This window comes from Rattus rattus, chromosome 4, assembly GCF_011064425.1.
Source record: "Rattus rattus isolate New Zealand chromosome 4, Rrattus_CSIRO_v1, whole genome shotgun sequence".
Lineage (NCBI taxonomy): Eukaryota > Metazoa > Chordata > Mammalia > Rodentia > Muridae > Rattus > Rattus rattus.
In genome coordinates, this window is record NC_046157.1 from 55,541,756 (window position 1) to 55,568,114 (window position 26,359).

Sequence of the window (26,359 nt, forward strand, 5' to 3'; positions counted from 1 at the left end):
CCTCATCGTCATCGTTAGTAAATGGAAAGAAATAGATTCCAGATTTCAAGTTTTCCCAATTTTGTGTCCTCCACCCAGAGAAGAGCAGCATCCCCATATTCCATAGTCAGAGTGAATAACATTCCGGTCTATTTCTCAGGCATAATTTCAGTGATGAATTAAAAGTTCTATCCCTTCAAATGGTACACTGACAACTTATTTCTCCTCAAGCAAGACTTTTCCCTGTATAATGTGTGATAGAACATAATTAATAATATTTTCTTTTTGGCACTGTCTACTGCAACTGTTTTACGTATGTTTTGTCTGCTTAATAAACTAAGGAATTTAATCTTAAATTTATGCACAATTAGGTTACTCAATGCTGAGGAATTTTAATGCACATTTTACAGTTTAAATCTACCATGAAGGATGAGAAAATGACCAGAGCATAACTTCTATTCTTCAGTAGAAAATGTCAGTAATATGTGTTGGCCAAAGGAAGGACATAACATTTCAGAGAAGAGAAAGAAATTTAAAGATATAGCACACAGCATGGCAAACACGTTCTAAAATAATACATTACATATTTCAAAAATATTAGTAGCATTTTTACTGTTTCACCATAAAAATTACATAAATGAGGCATGGATATATCATGTACTTAACATCACAAAATATGCTGTTGTAGCCAACACGCACATGCAGCTCTGATTCGTCAACTAAAATATTATTTATAGAATTAAAAACTCCAAGAACTAAATCCAATAGAAGGAGACTACTCAATAAATATCAATAAAATCATATGAAGTGAGGGCCTCTGATCAACTTACCGTGCATGGGTATAGTACTTATTAACATGAAATACATTCTAGATAAACTGTGATGTGTGGTAAAGTCATACAATTTTTTAAAATATTTATTTCTTCTTCTCTCATACAATATATCATGAATGCTGCTTCTTCTCTCTTCACTCCTCCCAATGCCACCCATACCCCTTCTCCTGCCTCAGATCCATATCACTTGCTCTCATCCTCCAGAAAAGAGCAGACTTCCCAAGGACATTGACCTAACACAGAGCAAACAGATACAAGATGACTAGGCACAAATTCTCATTTCAACAAAGTGACACAATATTTTGGGCAATTTTAATCTATGTTATTTATGTTTTCAGATTATTTGTATGGTTTATATATTCACCATTTTTATGAAATTTTTATTTTAATGATGTCACCTTACAAGCTAGAAGTATTGAGAGTAGAATAAATGGTTCAGACTTTAAGTCCTACCCCTCACTCCTGCATTTTAATTATTCAACATTCTTCTTTCCCTTAATTTATAATAGTTTTTAAATTATTGTTTCTCAAGATTTTTTTTTGTTTTACTGTTATGACCAAACTTCTTAAGCAAAAGATTGCAATTTGGACAAGGAAAGTTTAGAATGCTTCCTATAATTTATCCTCTGTTCTGTTTTAATTAGAATAGGCTCAGGAGAGATATAAAAATAAAATTATTGACTCATGTGAAATTAAAGATCCTCATTGTGTTTTCATCAAGAAATGTAGCATGACTCCTGTTAAATAATGACTTTCCCGTTTTAATTACATTAAATTCTGCCTTCCTAAATTCCCGCTGTCATCCTAATTAAAGAAAAATTTCTCATTCTTTATATCCCTACCCTCTTGGATAGAGTTTAAAACTCCCGCACATAGATTTTCAGGAGTGTCTTATACTTTAAAGCACAAGAAATTCTTCTTTACTGGAAGAGTTATAAATTTCCTCCAGGAGGTGTGAAGACTAATTAATTAATATTTTTATTTAAGCTCTTAATTTAATGGTTAAAATCCTGAGATATACATACTATTAAAACAGAAACACCCAACTTAAAGCAAACAAATATTAATGTTTAAAATTTCTTGTGAGCAACAACAAAAAATTAAATAAGCTCTTTTTCATTAATTAATTTATTTATTTATTTATTTACATCCCAAACACTGCCCTCCTTTGGATCCCTCCTCACACCATTCTTTTCCCATCCCCCCTCACCTTCATCTCTGAGAGGGTGCTCCCCTACCCCCTCACCCTGGAGCATTAAGTTTTTATAGGATTAGGTTCATTCTCTCCCACTGAGGCCAAACAAAGCCATTCACTGCTACAAGAGTGCCAGGGATCTTAGACCAGCCAGTGTATGCTTCTTGGTTGGTGGCTTAGTCTCTGGGAAATCCCAAAGGTCCAGGTTAGTTGACACCGTTCTTCTTCCTATGGGGTTGCCATCCCCTTCAGCTCCTTCAGTCCTAACCCCAACTCTTCCAAAGGGGTTTGTGACCTCAGTTCAATGCTTGGCTGTGAGTCTCAGTCAGCTGCTAGTACAGCCTCTCAGATGACAGATATACTAGGCTCCTGTCAGAAAGCACAGAATAGCACAAGTAATAGTGTCAGGAATTAGTGCTTGTCCATGTAATGGATCCCAAGATGGGCTGGTCCTTGGTCACCCATTCCTTAAATGGAAGCTATTAAAAATAACGAAACCACAAATTTTGCAGGAAATAAATAAATGGAATTAGAAAATAGCATCCTGAGTGAGGTGATCCAGACCCTAGAGGACATGCATGGTATATGCTCACTAGTAAGTGGATATTAGCCAAAAATACAGAATGCTCATGATAAGAAGACCCTAAGAAGTTAAACAAGAAGGAAAACCCACGTGAGAATGCTTAAATCCCACTTATAAAGGAGAAAAATGATAATAATGGGAGGCAAAGGGAAGGAGGTATCTGGGTGGGAGCAGGGAGGGGGAAAGGAAAGGTAAGGAAGGATCAGCTTATGGGGGGGAAAGAGGAAAGAGACCCTGAAGACCAGAAGAACAAAAATATGCAGCTGCTAGAGAGGGGGTGGGAATCACCTCTGAAAGTTTCAGAGACCTGGGATGGGGAAGGCTCCCAGGCATCAGTCTGGGAGACCTTAACTGAAATGCCCAACTGTGGGAATATGGAACTTGAAGAGACCACCTCCAGTAGTCAGACAGGACCCCCAAGTGGAGAGATGGACACACCAACACACCTACAAAACCTTCAACCCCAAATTGCTCCTGTCTAAAAGAAATGCAGGGATAAATATGCTCTTTTGGCTTCTGCCTTAAATTTCATCATTACAAGTATCTAGGAGGTGAGAACAATGTGTCAGCACACGTGAGTCTGGAGGGACAGCAACAAGGTATGAACTTGTTATTGCCTTAGAAATGATCAATTATGTCCAGTAATAACAGTTTAACTTTTTAAAGTCAACTTTAAAAGGCACCATGCGTTATCATTATCTCTAATTCTCCTCTTCCACAGAACACCAAACTAGATCTCCCATGTTGAACTGCAGCTACATACCCATGAACTAACACTGGGTTTTCCTCCTCCCTTGCTAGTCTTCCAAGCCCACAGTGACTACCTCTCTACTGTCTGCTTCTACAGTATCAAGCCTTAGAATCCTCATATGTGTGAGATCACGCAGTACTTTTTCTGTGCTAGGCTTACTTTCATTGACATCATTCGGGGTCATCTAAATTGTTATAGCAAAAGAATGCAAAGGATCATGGGTGAATAGTAAGTAATCTTGTACAGGTCATATTTACTTCTTTCAGGTTTCTTCACTCTTAAAATTCATGGAGTATCGTGCCTATTGTGAATATGCTGCAAAAAACAATGCAATACAGATGGCTGGTCAACACCATTTTTATTACCAGTATGTGTGTGTGTGTGTGTGTGTGTGTGTGTGTGTGTGTACTGATCATACTATTATATTGCATGGTAAATTAAATTGTTTTCAAGAATGCACCATAATTTATTTCACAGGGTTACACTATTGAAGGTATATATTTTACATCATGGCAATACTAATATTGTATTCTAATATTTTTATACTGACCATTCTTCCTGGAGTGAAATAATAAGCTGCTGTGGTTTTGACTATTAATTCTGTGCTCCTTAGTTGTGTGGAGCACTTTCACATGCAGCCTTGCTCATTTTTAATGTCTTATCTTGAGAGATGTATGAAGTCTCTTGTTCATTTTCAGAATGAAGTTATTTGATAATTTTCAATGGACTTTTTAAAGCTCATTTTATATGTAGGTTATCTATCACCTATTCAACCTTAAGTTTTAAAATACATGAACATAAGACATAGTCGACTTATTGGTATCTTCTCTCTGGTGGCTTGAATGAGAAATCCCCTCATAAGATCATATATTTCAATGTTTAGTATCCAGTTGGTGGAACTGTTTTAGAGGGTTAGGAAGTGTGGGCCTTTTGGACAAGGTGTGTTATTGTTGGTGTGCTTTGAGATTCCAAAAGCCTACACCACTCCCAGTTACAGTTCCTGAACTTTATGATCTTGTAACTGTTAGTGTCATGATGAAGCCTCCCTGCTACTGTTCCAGTGACTTTCCTGCCTAGCTTCTGTCAGCCCCTTGTCAGGATGGTCATGAAGTCTAGCCCTTCATGTAAGTCCCAATAAATTCTTTCTTCTATAAACTTTCTTTTATTGTGGTATCTCTTCACAAAGGAAAGTATCTAAAACATTCTTCAATTTCTTTGATTTGTGTTATATGGCTTCTGTTGAATAACTCAACTTCCTGATGAATCTGTTCCTAAATATTTTCATAGCTATTATGAATAGGACATTTAAATTTATCTTTCAGGTTGTTTGCTATGTATTTCATATGCTAATTCAGTATCTCACCATGTTCCTAAGCTAATTGTTGGCTCTAATATGTTTTAGGAGTATCTTTGGTGGTTTTCAATTCAGGAAACGATGTGCTTAGTGAACAAGAACAGTTTAACTCTATTGTTTCAAAGTGGATGCTTTTTATTTATTCACAATTTTCCAGTTACTGCCCCCAGCGTCTACTGAGTCTACATTCTGAGTCTTAGTCACATACAGTCTATAAAACATTGAGGATCACACAGCAGTAAACAAAGAAGAAACACACACACACACACACACACACACACACACACACGCACACACATATGCATATATATATACATAATTTATCTTGATTAAGAATACGATATGCACAGTAGGTAAGATTAAGATACCTTGTGGTAGAAAACACTGAACTCACCTAGGAAAATACTAGCAAGGCCCTTCCTGTCTACATGAATAGAAGATGCAGAGTTTTTATTATTTTGGAGGATGGTAACAGGAGGAAATTTTTTTTTCATGCTTAGAGAATTACAGAAAATAATTCAACATTGTTATGGAGAATTGAGAGAACAGTATCTTGATCTTGAGGTCCTTCCTAGTTCAAATTCCAACATGTGTTGAGTTAGGCTTTAGATATATGCTAGATGCCTCTCGGTGGCCTGAAACATCTAAAAGGAAATTTACCAAAGTGTCACCTTTATAAGCCCCAAATCTAACTTTTATCACTGTTCCCCAAGCTGATTGTCCTGCTGTGTCCCATGCAAGGTTACTGAAGATGAGCAGATGTCCCTAGCCAGAAGCCAGAGTATCATCCTTGACATCTCCTTCTACCTCACTCACCAAACCCAAGTCAGAGGAGCTGTTTCCAGACAGTCCAAGTCTGTGTCTCTCCTCTGTTCCCATCCAACTCCATCTATTACCACACTGGAGGACCATATACCCTTAGGTCACATGAGAATCATTTTCTCATCAACCTTGTAACAACTTTACTCAACCATGCACTCCTCTCCAACATTTTCCCCATAGCAACTGTATATAACTTACCAATGCACAAATTTTTGATCACCTAAGATTTTGACGAGTCAATGAGGTGAGAAGGCTAGCAAATCAGAAGAACCTGAAGAATAATAGGAATAGAAAGTCAAAAGGAAAAGAATCTTAGATAACACTGGTCTCAGAGAATCCTGTAATCCTCAAGCCAAGTCAGCAAGACATATTTTCTTTAAGACACAGGGAATAAAAAAAATGATGTCTGTACTAGGGACTATTTGTTTTACTTGCTTTTGTTAGGTTGAAAATCATCACCATCATCACCATCATTATCTTCATCATCATCATCATCATCACCACCACCACCAACAACAACAATCTATTTCATTTGTTCAAAAAACATAGTATCTATTAACATGATTTTGATATGAAGTTAAAATAAGATCTCTCTAGATCCATTGAGGAAGACCATCCTATATATTTTGTAAAGAATGTCAACATGGAAATGATCTTTTAGCTTTCCTTTTCATAAATATTTAATTTATCTCAGTGGGAGTGTATGCCACATGTGAGCAGGTACTGAAAGAATAGTGAAAAAGTGTCAGATGCCTTGAAACTGAAATTACAGATGTTTGAAGTCACCCCATGTTAGTGCTGTGAACTTAACTTTGGCCTTTGGCAAAAACAACAAGCACTTTTAACTGCCGACACATTTCTCCTGCCATTATCTTTCAATTTTCTACTCATATGAGGTGTGAGCAAGCTGATGGATTTTAAAAATAACAGAAAAACAAGAGAAACAATATAGAATAATGTAAAATGATCTCATATACACCGAGCTATGTTTGTTTAAGACAGAGACAAAATGGGCTAAGGATCATAAGGTAAATTTTGTACCTGCTGCCTTTGGGACTTGTAACTGTTCTTAGGTCAAGCCCTGATAAGACAGAGCTCACTCATGCCCAAAGTAGTTACCCCATTTCTCCCTTGTGTGGGAGGGCTCAACATAGCACATTTAGCCAAAAGCCAATAGCTGTTTTATCATTCTACAGAAGAAAAGAATGAAAAAAACTTTCATATTTAATGATTTTTAAGCGGATGAGAAACACTGCATGGGAATTCTCCCAGTGATGAAGAAATCCAAAAAGTGAATCTAGGTGCTGAAAGGTCTGTAATTTCCCAAAGGACCAGCCAGACTTTTGTAAACTTTGCTTTCAAAACTCTTCTCTCAGAGGACTTGAGTCAATGTCTTATTTTATCCAAATTGGCTTTCACTTCTGTAACTATTATTAGAGCTGTTGAGTTTTGCTTGCAAGTGTTGTAGATCCTGTGGTTCCCACGTTTTGTCAAACAACAGAATCACCTGAAAATATTTCTGTGGTTGAAATGTGCAATGAATTCAGCTGGCTGTTTGAACACATCTTTGATTCTGTGGGCTTTCTGTGCTATTTCCTACTGGGTTTTGTCTCTCTTCTCTAATTTTGAGTGTGGTTAAAGAAAAGAAAGGCAAAATAAAAGTCTATTTTTTGAGGCAAATAACAGCACCTATGACTAACTATACATTGTATTTGTGACTTTGGACATTTTTATCATTGCCAACTCCTGTGCCCACAAGTTGCTGCTACTGAATAAGAAACTTCCATTTTATATCCATATGCCCTAAATTCACCACGCTGTTCTATATAGTATATAAGTTTGACTGAAATTTTACAAGTTGCCTTCTTTCTCTCCTCCTGCCCACCTCTTTTTTCTTTTCCTCTCTCTTTCTCTTCTTCTCCCCACTCTTTCATTTTCTCTACTTGGTTGAAGAAAGATGGAGGCAATAGTAGGTTAATGAGAACAATTTCTTTTTAGCGCTTTTCATATTCCAACTACCTGTAGCCACATGTGCAAAATGAATGTCTTATAAATTTAACATAAATAAGATGGGAAGAGATATCTGAAATTGTGGAGTAGATTGAAATATACAGAAATGGGGATATAAGATGCCATTGGTATGAAATCTGCAAGACTAAATCAGCTCCTTTTTAAGTCTATTTTGTCTAAAATAACATATCTTCATGATTTAAATAGGCAGTTTATAACCCTAAACTTGTAGCTCATTTTAGAATTCTATATACATCTCCTATATCCTAGAAGAGTCATAGTATCCTACTTAAAATGGAAGCTGCACCAATGAAGGGACAGACCAATGGATAGAACTCTAAGCTCAGCAGGAGAAAAACAGAGCAATAAACAAACAACCTTCACAAGGCTGACATTTCTTAGCCATTCCATTTCTTCTCATACCAATTGTGTAAGCTACAATCTACATTTTTAAAAAATTGCCTGGGACGAGAGTGAGGGTTTCTGGTGAAGGGTGAATTCATGAAAATGGGTTTCTATATGTCGTTTCAATGATGGTGCCTAGAGCACTGAGGAATCAAGGACAATGAAGGGAATGTACCTTGACAGAAGATACTGGCAGAGGTCCATACAGTTCCTGGGGAGGCTCCACAGTAATGGGCAGGTCAGTGTGTGTGCACTAGGCTTCTGCCTTTGTCATCTAACTTTTCCTGAGGAAACACAAACATCTTTTCACTCCATGTAGGGCTCCAGAAGCAGACTAATAAAGTCCAAGTCATTTAACCAATGAGTCCACTGGGCTTACTGTTAGAGCTTGGATGAAAGGTTACTTGCAGGAACATTAATGACTCAAAAGCTGCTTCTCACTAAAAAACCTACCCCAGGGTTGGTGATGATTCAATAGTTGTATCCCTGGAGTGCCCAGCGCAGTTCACAGGAAGGTTCATGGTCTACCTCACCCTGGCAATTGCTACTGCTTGGGAGCAGATTTATGAATCTTGTGAATTTCACCTTTCCTAGGCTGCCAAAATGTGGTTTTTACAAGTTCTGTGAGCCTTCCCTTTGTGTTCAAGAAGGAGCATTTCAATCAATAAGAAATGGCTAACCAAGAGTCCTCCTCAACATCCAATGTCATTCCCATTATTACCAGTGCCTGGGATGTGGCACCTTGTAGTGATGGTTTCTCTGGATAACCATTAGATATTCCTTAAGCCAATGCTCTAACTTTTGGCACCTTTCCATGATGAGCGTATCTGTGGTAATTAGGTGGAGGACAAAATAGAAAAAGTTGTCATACATCAAAAATATTAAAAATGGGAAAGAAGTAGAACAAATTGACCTCTGGTTGGTTTGGAGAAAGAAAAACACAGTTAAGACTATCAATGTCTATTGCTGTGAGAGGAAATTTTCTATCATGGATTACTGCTGAACTATTCAACAGTCAATATTACTTCAAGGTTTATGGTTGCTGTCCAGATAATTCTATCCAATACAATTATGTCTGAACAGCATTTTACAAAGGTTTGTCCTTTCACAGATTTTAAAAAAGTAAAGAGAGAATCAAGTTGGCAAGCTGATCTGGTTTTTCTGTGTAGAATTTCGGCTTGATAATTTTGTAATGGGCTGAGAGTTTTGTTTCTCTTCCCTGGGACAAATCAGCATCTCATTGGACCCTGTCGTGTGAGCAGCTGGAGAGCAACCCACGCTGTTGAGGAATAATACATTTTGTTTTCACCCAAGTGGGATCTAGTGGATTTTCATGATGGAGCTCACCTGTTCCAGTTTCGCTATCATGCCACAGAAACTTTAAAGTCAATGGTGCTCCTGAAACTCAAGCACGGCCAAAGTAGAGATACATTAATTAAGTCACACGGGTTAACATTTATTTGTCTGAAATGTCTGAAGTATTCTCTATTTCTGAATTTTGGATTTGGGTATACTTATACATACAAAATAGGTATGTTAGAAATGAAACCTAACTAAACACAATACATACTTATATTACACGTGTACCTTCTGCATGTATTTTGAAGGCAATCTTATACTGTGTTTTTAACACTCTTGTGAAACAAAGTTTGCAAGCGTTGAACTATCAGACTCTTGTATTGTAAGGGCTCAGAGTGCTACAGATTTTGGAGTATTTTGGATTTCATATTTAAGGGTTGGGGAGCTCAATCTGTATCTTGTAATATATCTCACATCTTCTAAGAAGGGATCTATTATCCTCCCACAGTGAGCAATCTCTTATGATAAACAAACAGAACGCCAACAGAGATTCTCACATTTGTCCTGCACCTTGTTTTGAAAAGCGTGCTTAGGAAAATGTTAATAACTAAACACTCAAAATTTGTAATACCCAACTATGAGACAGATAATAATTAGCATGATACATTTAAGCGTACAAATGATAAAATAGTGTCTATCCATAAACAAATAGTGAGACCGCAGTTTGTGTGGTTTTAGTTGCATTGAGACCTGAGTGAAGGGAAGATTAGGAGGGGAATTTGGAGAGAAAATGTGGAAGGGCGAGAAGCACTGAACATGCAGTGCGAAGCAGCTTATCCTTCAAGCAGTTGGAGCATGAAGAGAAAATACAGAATAACCCTCAGACTTGTACCCCAGGGCACTGACTTCTGGCACCAAACCCAGACCACATTTCCACAGTCAAAGGCATAAGAAGAAAACAGAACCCGGAGGCAGAAAGTCTCAGCTGTCCCCAGGAAGCCGTGCTCCTGTGTAGAGCTACTGGAGAACTGAGAACACGTAGGCGGGGCACTGAGAGCATATGCCACAGTAATTTATACTGGGATATATGTATAAATATATACATATAAACCTGAGGCTTCCTGATTAAGGTGAAAGATTAGATACTTTTCCATCAGAAAGAAAGGTAATCAGCGAAGATGGGACTGACTTGGCCAGCTGCAGAATATTGTATCTTAAAGTTGACTACCAAAATGCTGGAGAAAGATTATTTTCAAGATATGGCTCTTCCTTCTTTCCATATGGCTAAAGAATCAAAGTGACAGCTTTATTGATATAGAAGGGAACTCAGTGCCAATAGGAAAGTGCAGGGCCCATGGAGAATGTCTTCTAAGAAGGTGGAAGAATGATTAGATGGGATAGCACTTAATAGGAAGAGATTAGAAGCTTCAAAAAGGCCAGCAGTGGCTACTAAGAAATGTAAGCAATGAATGAAGTCAAAACGAAGCATAAGACCAAGTAACTGTGTCCAGCACAGAACAGGGTTTAGCTGTGCCTCAGGCCACTAGAGTAAATCATACACCATCAATAGGAATTGAACCTAAGTGCAGTAAGAAAAATAACTAAAAGGGTATGAGCGTGCTGAAAGGGACAATTCTGTAAGCTATGGTAGAAGTCAAAAGACAAGATTTCAGACTGGGAAAGCCAACAGGAACTATTTGTTTTCATTATATAAAATTCAAGCCATAACAAGATGTGGAAGCTCTGAACAAATTAGCTGGCAGAGGCAGAGGAAGCCGAGGAGAACAAGAACAAGGGGGTGGGCTGTTGATTCACTATGCTTCTATTTAGTAATATGTAACTTTAAAAACATTTGCATTCATTTCCTCTGATAAATAAAAATATTTTGAAATAGACGGCATTTTCTGTATGAGCGCGAGGAAAGAAATTAAACCAAGATGTAATAATTATGAATGTTGTTTAATTTATGTAATTTAAATATGAAGGCACTTAATGTGTTTTGTTGTCAGGAGACTTAAATTGGAAACCCATAAGGAACTCTGGGCTGAATAGAAATGAGATTGTTGCGGTAGTTGTAAGCCTAGGTTTTAGCTTTCTAAAGTCAATTACTTCCTCTCTAACATAGGTTATTTAGGGGTTCTCCATGCTCATTTAATCATTCTAAAAGTGAAATAATTTGAGCTTATAAAATTGCTGGAAATAATAATTGTTAAAATGCTATGTGAAAACAAACTTTAATCAAATACTGAATGCATTATTTAAGAGCACGGGGTGTACCAATCCGCCATTCCTCTTTGAAATGGAAATGATTTTCTTCTTTTTCACTTTTCTATTGCATTTGTGTGGGGAAGAGGTGTCCTGTGGGTGGGGAGGGGCTAGTGGAAATGTGGGGGTTCCAAGGACAACTTTTGGGAGTTTGATCTCACCTTCCAACTTGTTAGAGTAGTGCCTGTCTTTTGTTTATGTCTGCATTTCGTGCTCCAGGTTAGCCTGGGACCATTGGTTGAGTGATTCTCCTGTCTGTCTTCCATCTCACAAATATGTACCACTGTACACAGTTCTCACACAGGCATTAGGGTTCAAACTCATGTCACCAGGCTTGGGTGGCCAATGAGTGTCACATTTCCATACATGTGTATTTAATACTAAGTCCATATCCACCCTGTTGCCTAGCTTCACTTGCCCTCACTGGACAATGTCTTTGTCATATCATTGTAGCATTTTAATATTCTAAGAAAATCCAACCAATCTGGGAATATGGTTTGAGTTCCTATTATGGACTATAACTTGGAAGTGGCTTTTCATACGAAAGAGACACAGAATTGCTATGTGTGGACTGTATTCTTGCAAACTATGCTAGTTTTTTGCAATATAAAGGAAAGAGAGACAATAGATTGTTATAGATAGACTGATATATATATATATATAGATAGATAGATAGATAGATAGAAGCAGAGAGTTAAAAATACTATACACATGAATTAACAAACAATTATTAGTTTGTGTTAAGTGCTTAAGAGGAAATGCACAGAAGACACAGCAGGAACAAAATGGGCTACAAAGATTGTTTACTGTAAAACCATGGAAAGACTTTCTGGAGAATGAGGAATGAGGTGTGGGGCATGAATAATTTTGACATGAGTGATTTTTATCTCAGTGACAGTCAGCTTAGGAAAATTTTCTGATATCTGAAAAGTTTTAGATGTCTGGGAACCAGCAGAGAAACAGTGAAGTTGTACCTAGATGAGAAGGAAGAGATTCCCTACTATATGTGTAGAAAGGAATAGTGTGGGGTGTAGGAGAAGGTGGTGAATGCTCTCATGGGTCATAACTTAATGAGTTCTGTGACTGTGAGAAATGACTTGGGTGAGGGGCAGTAAATTAGTACAGGTGGGAACAGTTGAACTGGGTTCTGGACTTTGTGTTGCATTCAGAAGAACTTTCCAAGTGCAGGAAGTCCTGGGACATGCTCAGATGTCCCATCTGTTGCCTCAGTGTCTGCTGCTCACATTTCCAAACCAAGTCTTCTTTCAGGATGAGTGTATGGTTGGAGCGGTCATCTTTCTTTCAGTCTGGAAGGTTCTTCTAGATCCCCTTTCAGGAATTTCTAGCTGCCATTTAAAGTGGGGTTCTTCCTCAGAGTAGTGTTCCTGGGCTGTTCAGACTAAGCACTTTCTGCCTTTCAAATCTCTTTTAGCATCCTTCCCGTCTGCTTCGTGGGACTTACACTCTGTCCCTTATGTGATCTCTTCACTAAAATGGTAGTTCTATAATAGCGAATACCACAAAGGTCATGATGGATCCTAAAACTGAACCAGTACAGGGAGTGTTTGAAATACAACAAGGACTTGGTTACTATTAGTTCTCAAAGGAAGGGAGCCAGTCCTGAAAAATTGGATGTCAGCTGTGTAGCATGAGTCAGCAGAGACGATTCTGTACTTATAGGAAACCATACCCTTATGGCTGTTACCACTTTCCATACAGTAACTTGTACAAGAAGTTAAATATTTTGTTATAATATATAAGGAGTTGAGTGTTAGATAATTTTGCCTGATTGTAGGTTAATTCAAGTGTTCTGGGCACCTTAATGTACATCAGACTAAGGCCTGAAGTTCAATGGGATGGAAATGTTAAATGCCTTCTCATCTTATGATATGAGGCCATAAGCCTTTTGGAGGTTGAGTGACAAATGTGAACTGTATCAAAACTGATGAAACCAGGCTCTACTAGACAAAGTAAGATGGTAGTGACATGCAGGGATGGGGGTGTCATGCAGTCTGTCCTGTGTCCCGTTTCTCACCGGGACTGGTGATTAAACCAGCAATTCAGGCTTGATCTCAATAGTTAAAATTTTCTATCTTCGTACTGAAAAGTTTTGGGAATAGCTATCACTATTATGGGCAGGAGTCATAACTCCTTGCTTACATTGCAAACCATTAATTACATGTTTACACTGTAAGTCCCAGAAGAGGTCTCCCTGAACTGTGTCCACTCACATTTTATTTCTATCAGAGGAATTTTTGCCCACACCTGAGTAAGTAAGTGTAGTAGGTCAAGTAAGTGAAGAAATCCAGTGTTTACCAATAACAATCATAAAACGTTATTCTAAAGACGTTCTGTGATATATGTATTTGCCATTTATTAAAGGGGAAAGAAGTATTGCTTCCTAACGAGGTGGGTGGACACTTCTTACATAAATCTATCTGGGGGCTGAGGATGTAGCTGAGGGGTGGAGCATTTGTCCAGCATATGTGAGGCCCTAGGTTCTATCTTCAACACAGCAAAGATTCATGAGTTAAGCCTCGGTTGATATTTGACCCAGAAGGATGTAGAGCATCTTCATAAGTTTTCCATGTTGTTTGATACTTGATTGATTTTCTGTCAATGCCAAGAACTCCTCTTTTCATAAACACATAATACAAAACAGTGATACTACATGTGGAGCCATTTTAGAATAATTTTCCCAATGCTTAACCCGAATAAATTAATAAATTTGTTTTTGATTTGTCAAATGCAAACAAGCAACCCCAAGAGCAATTTTTCAAAGAAAATATTTAAACACAATTAACATCCAAAGATATACTAGTTTCATACTTACATTCTAAGAAATGCCAATAAAAAATACTAAAAGTCTTTGCGTTCTATAATGAAAAGATCACATTCCTGTAGGAGCAGTTCCCAGCATGCAATGGTCTTGAGTCTGAGCATGGTGTTTTCAGCAGTTTCTTAGCGTCAGGCACCATGCTGGAAGGCATGGTGTATGCGTGTGTTCAGAACCAAGAGTGCAGTGAAGCTGCAGAATACAGCACAGGTGAGAAAGCTCCACCACAGATCCCTCAGCTTCTCTTGTCTTCGATGTTAAAACTCTGGTCATGGTGTTTCCGGAAATCCTTTATTGTTGAAAAATGTTTGCAGTCCAGGTACAGTGTACAAGCCAGAGCTTAACAAACTGCTCAAAACTATGCAATCTAGGAGAGCAAGAACAGTGGAGATGCTCCCTATTTCCTAAGAATGTCTACAAATCAGACCACAAAAACACATAAGCTAAGCCCAACCGTAGCATGATCTTTAAAACCTCCAAGATTTCCCACCTGCTGAGATTGAAGATCAGTTCTCATAACAGCCCACATGTCTTTGGCTGACTCAATTTACCTGTTTGCTCCACACACTACTCTCCAGTCACAGTAGAATGAGCCTTAGTGACACTACTACACCATAAGTGGGCTCACACTACTACAGATTCTTTGTCAATGCCCAACTGTATATTACCTGAGTTTCATTTTAACTTAAACAACATGGAGTCATGACCCTGATTAATCCATGCCAAGTTCTGGCTCTGTGATTTAGCTGTGAACTTTCTGACAATGTGCTTAACCTCTGTGCCTTGGTTTTCCTCATGGTAAGATTTGTATAATAACAGTGCTTATGCTTCGAAAATGAACAATAACTTAAGATATGTGTAATCAACAAAGTAGTTGATAGATTATAAGCAAAGCATCATAGGATCGTGAGTGTGTGCGTGCACGTGTGTGTGTGTGTGTGTGTGTGTGTGTGTTTGTGTGTGTGTGTGTGAAAGAAGGTCTCATTATGTAACTTCATTATGTAGCCAGGAGTGTCCTGGAACATTTTTATGTAGAACAGGCCAGCCTTGAACTCATAAATATCTACCTGTCTCTGCCTCCAGAACACTGGTATTGCATGCGCTGCCACACCCAGTGAAATACAGTCATCGCTTAAGGAAAATGTTATTTTTCATATAAACAGGAGGTAACAGAATCTGTATACATTGCTGCCATGCATACTTTCACTTAGAGGTTGACCTCTTCTTGGGTGTGAAATGACTGTTAGGCAAGTATTTCATGCCATGTCTGAAGCAATGACGGCTTAAAGCTGGCCCAAAGCCATGGGGTGTGGTCAGCAGGCTACGAGGGAACAGGAGGATATACGGAGTGTCTGACTTCACATTCCCAGGCTCACTCGCAAAGAGCTCCACTTAGTGCATAGAAGTACCTAAGTTTCAACTTGGTTCAGACTTTCTACAGGGTTCCATTTCTATACACGCTTGGGATGTTATGATGGGATACAGTAGGACAGATGAATAAGAAACTCTTCATTTCCTTTCAAAGGTTACACGACAGCTGCTGCCTACCATGCTTTGCCAGACTCAGCAATGTTGGTAAGGAAATCGTACTAAAATTGTTAAGGTGTGTGTAATGATAGGTATGGTCTGGAAGACGAAGTATCTAGAAAAAAATCTCTACTCCACAAAGTGTTTTGCCGAAATTTTAGGAAACACACTGAAGGTTATAGTTGAATTATTCTAGCTATGACACAGTCTATTCACAATCTGAAGATAAGAATAAACACCCACCTCAAAAATATTAACCCGGAATTCTTCCTGTCAAAAGGAAATACAGGGACAAAAGAGTGCAGAAGAGACTGAAGGAAAGGCCATCCAGAGGTTGCCCCACTTAGGGATCCATCCCATCTGCTGAACCAAACCCAGACACTATTGCTGATGCCAAGAAGTGCTTACTGACAAGAGGCTGGCATAACTGTCCCCTGAGAGACTCTGCCAGAGCCAGACCAATACAGATGCAGATGTACACATCCAAACATTGGGCTGAGTGTGGGGACCCCAGTGGAGAAGTTAGGACAAGGACTGTAAGAGCTGAAGTGTTTTGCCACCCCATAGGAAGAACAACAATATCAGCCAACCAGATCCCCCAGAGCTCCCAAGGACTAAACCACCAACCAAAGAGTACATAGGGGGGTACCCATGGCTCCAGCTGCATTTGTAGCTTATCTGGCATCACAGGGAGGGAAACCCCTTGGTGCTATGGAGGCTTGATGACCCAGGATAGGGAATGCTAGGGCCTTGAGGCAGGAGTGGGTTTATGGGGGGGGCACTCTCATAGAGGCAGGGGGTAGGGAGGAGGGAATAGGGGGCTTGTGGAGAAAAAAACTGGGAAGGGAGATAACATTCAAAATCTAAAAAAATAAAATAACCAATGAAAACTATGAAAAAAGAAAAAATAAAGATGAAAGTTTCTCAGAAAAAAGAATAAATATTAAACTCATGAACGCAGGTGAATGAAATGATTCAATTTGTTCTAGCACAATTATAGATTCCGGCTGTTGATGTATGACTTGTGAGACAACCTCCTTTACTCACCTGTACATTTGTATAATGAAGGCTTCACCTCAGCGCCAGACATAGTGTTAGACCCTGGAGTTCTGGCTAGCAGTAGACAGAAATTCAGTATTTAGTACAGTAAATAAAGTGGTTAGAGAGTTGATAGTAGCTATGATGGACTGAACCAAATATTACATAGGACAAGATAATAGGTTAGTGTAGGTCAAATGAACAGCCTTAATAGGAAGACGTGAACCGGGGAAGAAGGCATGGAATGTAGATGATGAGAACGCAGTTGGAAGATTATAATAACTTGTCCTACTGTAGTGATTGCCACCAGGGGTGATTTTGTACTTGAAGCACCTTTTGACACTGTCTGTGGATGCTGGTTGTCACTAAGGAGGAAGTACTACTGACATCTAGTGGAGAGAGTAGAAGAAAATGGTTATAGGATCTGAGACGCACTGGACAATTTCCACAGCCCAGAGTTTCTGTTCCAAAGCGCTCAAAGCTTTGAAATAAGGAGTCCGTAGGCTACCGTGACAGCAGTAAAGTTACAGAGAAGAAGATTAAAGACGTGGCTTAGAGCTTAAAGCAAAAACATATGGAAATGAACAACATAGCAAAGGGAAACAGCCAGGACAAAAGCAAGAGCGAACTCCAAGTCTCCAGTTCCAGGAGATGGAAGGGAGGCTGTGCTCACATTAAAATGACTGTGAGATACTGTGTCATTTGCAAATGGTGGCTAAAGCTGGCTGGGTGTGAATAGGAAGGTTATGAAGAGGATTTGAACAAAGAACAGATCTGGAGCTTCTTGGCTTAACCATGTTTAACATCATAAGAAGGCATGACCTCACTTGGTTTTGTTTTGTTTTAAGCATATAAAGATGTAACCCCAAACTTTAATACTAATGCAATGGCGCATTCCTAGGAAGCTTCAAAAGCCACTTGATGTTCAGCAGTGAGTGCCCTGGGTAATTCTCCAAGTGCCTTCAAGTGCACTCGCCACATTTAGAAAACATAGTTCTAGCATTTGGCTCCTTAGCTTACCGTAAGACATTCTTGGCACCTAGTTGTCATCATTCAGTACTTGAGAATGGATCAGCACTGAGGCAATGTCACCAGCCCTCCTCAGAGGCACCGTGCTGCACACATACCTCAGTGCTTTGTTATCTGCCGTGCTGTGTGGGTCAAAGCTTAAGGCTTAGATCTAGGAATGGGTGGCTATGCATTCAGTTGAACATTTTTTATTCTTAAAAGGGCACTGTGATCACCATAGCCCAAAATGTAACTAGATTCATGTATGCACAAAACCCATCCCTTCTAAAGAGCACAGAACAATTAGCAGCAACTGACAGCCACTCATAAGGAGCTCAGCACCACAAGCCCACGTGCATGACTGGCAGAGAGAAGCATTTTGACAAGGGGATAAATTTCAGCGTTGCACGTTACAGAATCCTATAGATGATACTGAAAAGTACCTTAAGCGAGCCATGGATTCTTTACGAATCCTGCAGGATCCAATTTCTCTCTAACAATGAGAGGGAAATTTCCACTCATCTCCTAAAGGTTGCACATTTGAAGGGTACTAAAATTTCTTGCAATGGCATCAAAACAGGCGAGACCAGTTACTATAACACTATTAATAGAACCAGTTTTATTCATTTACTTTGTAGCAGACAAAATGTCCTGGGCATTGTTCTCTGGGACATGTTTACACTAAAAATGGAGTGTAGGTATGGATTCCTTTAGTCGGAATGTAGCCAGGAACTCACATATATTGTGAGTAGGAATAATAGGGTCCGTGGGAAATAACTCTTATACTGTGGCTTAATGCTCCAATATCTCTTTGTATTATTACTTTCGTGTTAGATATAAGGATATTACAGCTTGGAGAGTGTAGCAGTCAGATTGATTAGGTTATGCTGAGTAACATGTATTTTACATCTATGCAGAGGGAGTGGAAACCTAAGGTTGAGTTGTCACTGCTCTGCATGCCTTCTGCTGACAACAGCCATTCAGAACAAGTTTCCCACAAAAGGTCACATCCTTGTCCCTTCCACTTTAGAGGGCTTAGTTTTCTGAGTCTTTCCATAAGGATATGACAATCCGAGGGAATTATGTGGGATACCCTTTCCCTGTCTTGCTTTCCACTCAAAAGTGGAATATAATACTGTCCCACTTTTCCCTTTGGCTATAGTCATGGGAGTTTTCCTCACAGATAAGGTCTATGTAAACCAAGGTAAGGAGAAATCTAGAAATGAGTACACACACAACAGGAGGGTCTTATTGTTTGTTTGTTTTTAATTGATTTGGAAAAAACATCTAGAAAGTTCTAAAAACCTAGAACAAAACAGTTGGTCAGAAACCACCTTAATTCTCTCTGGGTTTTGTTGTTGTTGTTGTTGTTAAAATCTTTTTAAGAGGATATTTTATTTATTTACATTTCAAATGTTACCCCCTTTCCCAGTTTCTGCTCTTCAAACCCCTTATCCCATCCCCCTTCCCTTGCTTCTGTGAGGGCGCTCCCACACCCACCTACTCACACCCACCTCACTGCCTCTACACTGGGGCATCAAGCCTTCACAGGACCAAGGGCCTGCCCTTCCATTGATGACAGATAAGGCCCCTTCAGCTCCTTCAGTTCTTTCTCTAATTCCTCCATTGGGGTCCTTGTTATAAGTCCAGTGGTTAGCTGCGAGCATCTGCATCTGTATTGGTCAGGATCTGGCAGAGCCTCTCAGGAGACAGCTGTATCAGGCTCCTGTCAGCATGCACTTCTTGGCATCAGCCATAGTGTCTGGGTTTGGTGTCTGCATGTGGGATGGATTCCCATGTGGGGCAGTCTCTGAATGGCCTCTCCTTCAGTCTCTACTCCACTCTTTGTCCCTGCATTTTCTTAAGACAGGAAGAATTCTGTGTAATGCAGTATCTCACCTACTATCCCTCAGCTCTGGATAGATCAAGAACAGTGAATGACTAGATGTGTTTAAAATGTGTTAAGTTTAAAAATAAGCTGATAGTTTTTTTTTTAATTTTCATTCTCATTTTCAGAAATATTTACCAGTTGTTGATCAAAGAATCAATATGATGACAGTCCTTTCAAAGTCCTAAATGAGGTCAGTTTCCTTCTTTTCTTTGCACCCATGGTATGGCTTTCTAAAACTGACTATATATGTATGAGAGAGAATTTAGGGCCTGATGTACCTCCTGGTAGGAGTTCTATCACTGAGCTACAGTCCCAGGACCCACATTTCTATATGTTTCTATGTGTTTGCTAGCAGCAACCATATTCCTGTTGTGTGTTTAAGGCTTGTCACAACGTTACATAGAAAGTAGTTCCTCAATATTCATTTCATGGATGGATGGATGGATGGATGGATGGATGGATGGATGGATGGATGTGCAGATGGGTGGGTGGGTGAATGGATGGAAGGATGGATGGGCAGATGGGTGGTTGGATGAATGGATGGATGGATGGTTGGATGGGTGGTTGGATGAATGGATGGATGGATGGTTGGATGAATGGATGGATGGATGGTTGGGTGGTGGATGGATGGATGGTTGGATGGAGAAATGGATGGATAATGGAGACTATAGTTGACTTTTGGGGAAGATCATGTCTTTGTTTCTATCTGATTTTAGAAACAGTTTAAAATAAGTTGAAGTTTTTTTTAATTCTATTTCCTATTCTTACTTTTACCTTTCTTCTCAGTTAACCAACACAAAGAAGGCCCTCTTTCTTCAATACAAGAGCTTCATGTCTCTGGCCACAGCCATTTATGTCCTTGATCCTTTTCATTGGTAAGGTGCTCCCCCTAAATTTACATGAATCATCTCATTGGAGTACCTGTTTTATTTCCTCAACTCTCATCTGGAAAAACGGAGAAGTACACATACAATTTGACCTGCTAGCCTCCCTCAGTGACACTAAAACCTCTCCTTAGAAAAGAGAGTGTGGTTTTTCTCATGATAAATTCTTCAGGTAACAGACTCTCTGCCACCAGGTACAAGCTACTCAATGTGCACTTGTGGATTAAGTGAATTTTAAGACACACTACTCTTGTAATCTTTTCACTTTCTGGACTCATATAATTACAAGTGTTTCTATTATGAATTAACTCAATTTAGATCAACTTTCCAAATCCCTACTTAGGAAAAAAAAAGAACACCTTGAGGTGTTCATACAGAACCAGCAAACATTTATATGGAACATTCCCCAGAAAGCTCATAGGAAATTAAGCCAACATGAGCAAACGCTGATTTCCCAAGGGACGTGTCCTTGTCCTTCTACGGAGAAATGGTCTCTAAACCTACATTGTTAAAATAGCCTACTTCCAGGGCGCCAATGTGACAGTCAAAAGAAATTTAGAAAAGCTGCGGGCCTCTTCTCAGTTCTGCTCTTGTAAATGGAAGCAATTTTCAAGACATTATGCCCTGTCCAAGTAGGAAGAGTCGCTATAATCTTAAAAGGCTGAAGAGTACCTATTTCTTTTCCTTCTTCTTCCTCCTCCTCTCCCTTTCTCTTCATTCTTTTCAGAGTTAAAAAATGGAAACTCTGGTAATTTTTAAATATTACCCTCTGAGGTTGTTATTTCCTATCACGTGTTAGGCATCTCTAAGATTCCCGTTATAGGAACCTAGGTATAAGCTTGTCATTTACAGGGGATAGCAGAACTCCCTTTGCCTAGGGACCAATAGGTTAGATTTGATCCGTCTTGGGGATGCAAGACTCAATAGACTTTCCAGCACCACAGCGCAAAGTTGAGGGACAGTGGCTGCATGTGTGAGTGCACTGTGGAAGTGTGTGTGTGTGTGTGTGTGTGTGTGTGTGTGTGTGTGTGTGTGTGTGTCTGCGAGCTCGTGCGCGAGAGTATGCGCGCTACTGAGTGTGTCTGGCTGGGTTAGTAGGGTTGGCTGGGGCGGGCAGTAAATAAAGGGTGGGGCCAAGAGGGGAGGAGGCAAAGCAGGACTGAGAAAGAAGCAAAAGCCGAGGTTCTATCACAGTAAACCTGCTGGAGCTCATCCTGCCTGGTCTGAGCGCTGCACCAACTCACCCAGTTCCCTGTCTCCTTGGGTGTCATCTTCCCTCCTTTTCTCTCTTCCTCACTGCACCCTGAACCCTCTCCCCACTCCCCCACCCATCACTTCTGCATCTGACCAGAGGACGAATGAGTGAGCCGTTCCAGCAAACCGAGGTAGCAACTTTCCTCAGCTGGTCTCTGGGCTCCAGGAGCGGAATCCTGCCGATTCTTGGAGGTATGCAGCCCATGGAGGAGGACGAGGACGAGCAGTGATGGGCTAACGACCGGTGCAAGAAGCCCCGAGCAGCTCGCTCTCGGAAGCCCGCTTCACGTCCCCACGCTTGTTCCCTCCACCTCGCTCTCCTGAGAGCAGAGAGCGCGCGGTGTGCAGACTCGGAGCATTCCGGGAGGATGAGGCGGGGACCCAGCCCAAGTTGGGTGCATCTTGCGGGCGTGAGGCCACAACTGGGTTTCGGCATGAATTAAGAAGCTTGAAAGATGGAGCGCAGCACAGTCCTTATCCAACCCGGGCTCTGGACCAGGGACACCAGCTGGACACTCCTCTATTTCCTGTGCTACATCCTCCCTCAGACCTCCCCTCAAGTGCTCAGGATCGGTGAGTGAGCCCGCGGAAGCGCTCCAAGCCATGAGCTCCAGGGGTCGCGGTCGCTCTCTGTGACCCGCGAAGGCTCAGCGCGCCCCGGGCGAGGCAGTGCGCGCTGGTGCGGGGATGAGAGTTGGGGAGAAGGGGGTCACTGAGCACCCAGAGCTTCCCACTAAAGCGGGAGTCCGTCACTGCTTCCCTCCTGACAGGTACAGGCTTTCCGGGAATGTATGGTTGGCGGGTTTTTCAATCAGAGATCTAAGAACCCGAGCAATAGTGCAGGGAACCAGGCTCAACTGAGCTGGCTCCTACTCTACCACCAAGTCACGCGCGCGCCTTTGACCACTAGAATTGGGCGATTGGAGGCGGGGTAAAATCTCTCTTCCAGGTGCCTAAGTGGATATGCACCAGTCCACTAGTCCGGATTACAGAAAAGCATGTCAGAGCCTTAACAATAGAATCCCCAAACCATTAGCTCCACGGGAATATATCACACAGCCTGTTAGCCCAAAGCCTTCAAGTTTTCATCTCTAAATTGCGTTCTTTTGTATGGAGTCTAGAAAGTCTGAAGGTGTCCACTGGAGAGCTGGAGGGTGGAAGGAGATGGTCAGTGACTACTAAAGTTTCCTTTCCCTGCCCAATCTTACCATCTGCTTGCTACTCAATGTCTTCTAATCCCCCAAAACAGACAACTTCCAGGAGAGGTTAGGCTTAAACCTCCAGAGAGATTAAAAGAGACTAATAGAACACTAAAGATGGAATTCCTGCGGTGTCACAGAGCGGAAGGCCAGCGTTTCTAACAGAATGGCCATTGTGAACTCATGTAGCTGCATGTACAGCCTCACTGCCAAGATTTGGTCAGTGGTGGTCTAGGCTTTGGGCGCTGACAAACCTCCAAAGTTTTTCCTTTCAAACTACTGTAGGTTCTGTATTTTAATTTTCGGAGTGCCTTATCAGTCCCTACTCTTATTAGAGGGAGAGCCATTAGGAGAAATGTTGACTGCTGACCGGTCTCCCGGCTTCCCCCATCTCTCAAGACTCCAAGGTTTACAACCCATACTCTTTCGAAGAATTGATTGAGTGGCACCTTGCAGAGCAGTTCACAGTGAGGCTCCTAAGCCATCCAGGTCCCTCAGTGACTACTTCAACTAGTGAGACCCTCAGAAAAATTCTAAACCTACGGCTTGTTTATTTACTTTTGCACTGAATATGTCCCCCACTCCAAAAACTAAACTTACTGTTTGAAGGGCGTTTTCTCTAGGCACAGAACGTGTAGTTTTTAAGGAAAGGAAAATGTTTCTTCTAAACTATGGAGGGAAATGTTCATGTATTACACCGTTTAGACTCTGTAATGATAGATTTCCAAATGGTTGGTAAAGAATCACAATTGATTATAATAAAACAATCATTGCCCAAGAGAAATTCAAGACTGGACTGGGGATGCTGTCAGTGCTTGGTTTAGTAAAACAATAATGGGAAGAAGACAAAGTAATGAAAATGTGTAACAGTTTCCAGGGGCTATTAACTTAATAGGTGTTTTGCTTTTTTTTTTTTTTTTTTTTTTTTGTTCTGCATCTTGAAAAATGACAACCTTGGGTTAGAAATGGCTTGCAAAGGCCTAAGCAACCACAATCAGCTGTTTGAAAGTTGTTTTCAAAATGAAACCAACATCCCTCACTGACCTTATGACATTTACCACAAAACAATCAAATTTCTTTCCTTTAAATATAAGCTACAGAGTATGAAAAAACATGGCATGTGCTAGCGCTTATAGGAGGCACACAGCTGGAGTTTATGTGCGGCGCACTTGTCTCCCTTCTATAGCCCTGTGTGACCTGTTGTTGGCATGGGCACTGGCACTCCGTATGTAAGGCCCCACACATAGCTTCTAAATGACAAAATTCAGCACCAGGGAAACCAGCATTGTCTCAGAGGGAACCTGCCTTTCACAGTGAGTTTCTTGTCAGTCAAGCCCACTGTGGAATGCGAAATATCAAGGGAATGGGAGAACTAAACAAAACTCTGTGTGTGAGAAGAAGAAATAAAATCGTATCCACTTTCATCTCTCCTTTCTCTTCCCAACAACCCGCCAAGTTCCCAGTCAACCAACAGAGACTCCTGATTATCAATGTACGCGCTTGCTCAATAACTTAAACGATCTTAAAGTTCAGGATAAAAGCCAGACGCTTCTAATTGCCTTTATATGGAAACGGCAGCCAAATGGCGCTTCGGAGCTTTCTTGGAGTAGCTGCTCAAACTTTAGCAACTGAGGAAAGTGCAAATTTAGAATCAATTTCACACATGGGATCTTAGAAGTTACTGAAAATGAATACACGTCAGGTTCTAGCATGGGTCTGTGGAGGATATGTCTTGGAATATGATTGTATCGGTAAAAATCTCATATGAAGCTGGAAAACCACAAAGGGAATCCCGTAGAGGGTGGCACCCTAAATGTCACTACTGCATCGAGGAACTCTTCCAGTATCTTACAGAGGATGTAAAATGAGTCTAAAACGTATCACTAGCTGGAGTCAGTTCAGCTTTTCTTCTGTGTGCCGGTATATATCAGAAAGCAGTTAGCCACCATATACTTTAGCTAGCCTGTGAGCCTCACCATCATCGGCACCCTCTAAAATATCCAGACGTAGTATGCCTCCATCCATGGGGGAAATAACCCCATGTGGGCGGGCGTAAAGGGGAAGGACCCTTTCTATTAGTAACAGAAAGCTTTATTTACCGATACACTTAGTCTGTCTTTTCAGCAGTCATGAACGTGAGGGGAAAGCTAGGGACTAAAGGGGGTGGCCAAGCTTCTGAAACAGGACTTGGCGGAACGTGTGTAGGCTCGGGTCCCACCTCCGTCACTTACTGGGTGTGTGTCTCAGTGAGAGTTAGCCACTCTCCGCAGGCCTTTGTAATTGTGTGTGAGATGTCAAGTTAAAGCTAACAGGACCGGCAGTGTCCTGTTAATGAAAATTAATAGGAACAGGGCACGAGAGATAGCATACGAGGGGCCTTTACGGAGTGGTTGGGGGTCAATCGCATTATTGTTGTGGTTTGCTTTTAACTTAACTTTATGGGTGACATTTTTTTTAGGATCCTAGGCTTAAATTCTAATGCGCTTTGTTTTTCTAAAGCATTTAGTACTTCCAAGTCTAAATCCCTCACCTGGAGCTATCAGTATTCGCGTCTGGTCCTCGTGTGGCACACAGGACAGTAAAATACCAATTCTGCAGCTTACAACAAAGCAGTTACGCAACATCGAAAACCAGGTAGTTAGATGTCTCACATAAAAAGAGACATGTGTGCATTTATATGATGAAGCGGCAATCTGCAGTGAAAATTCTGTATTCTAAGAGGCCCAATTTATTTGTTTTATGTCAATTGTTTGTTTTACGTCTGTAGCACCATTTTTAAAAGACCTTAACAGGCCAATACCCAAAGTTCCCACTTGGGTTTGTATTGTCGTATTTTGATGCTGCGACGGCAGTGCAAACACCAGATATTTAAAATTATCCTTATTTGGGGGAGGCAGTCAAATGATAGAGATTACTAAAAACAGGTGTCCCTATGCCTTAAAGCCATTGGTTCTTCTTCATACAACATAGATCCAATGAATTATTCTCAACTGTCATACAACCATAAACCAAAAGGATAGGCATGCATTGCCCTTGAAGCTTATATTGTAGCAATTTACTACCCGCTGTTATCTTACCTTTCATTAAACTTTTTTTAAAATTTTCAAACCTTTGTAGAATCATCAGCCCATGTACTGCCAATGGTGTGCTTTATTCTGTAGATGAGAAGGGTCGCATTACAGCCAGAGAATGCATAGAGTATAAGTAGTTCGTGCTGCCAAACTTG

At 40.5% G+C, this 26,359-nt stretch overlaps 1 protein-coding gene across 6 annotated transcripts in view; it reads left to right on the forward strand.

Annotated features, from left to right (window-relative positions):
* The first annotated feature begins 21,841 nt into the window (after positions 1 to 21,841).
* The window catches only part of Grik1 (glutamate ionotropic receptor kainate type subunit 1), a 383,311-nt gene continuing 378,793 nt past the window's right edge, over positions 21,842 to 26,359 (forward strand). For all 6 annotated transcript variants that reach the window (XM_032900471.1, XM_032900473.1, XM_032900472.1 and 3 more), the window contains exon 1: positions 21,842 to 22,507. In XM_032900471.1, coding sequence (XP_032756362.1) covers positions 22,390 to 22,507 — 118 coding nt within the window. In that variant the 5' untranslated portion in view covers positions 21,842 to 22,389. The remainder of the gene's footprint in view (positions 22,508 to 26,359) is intronic.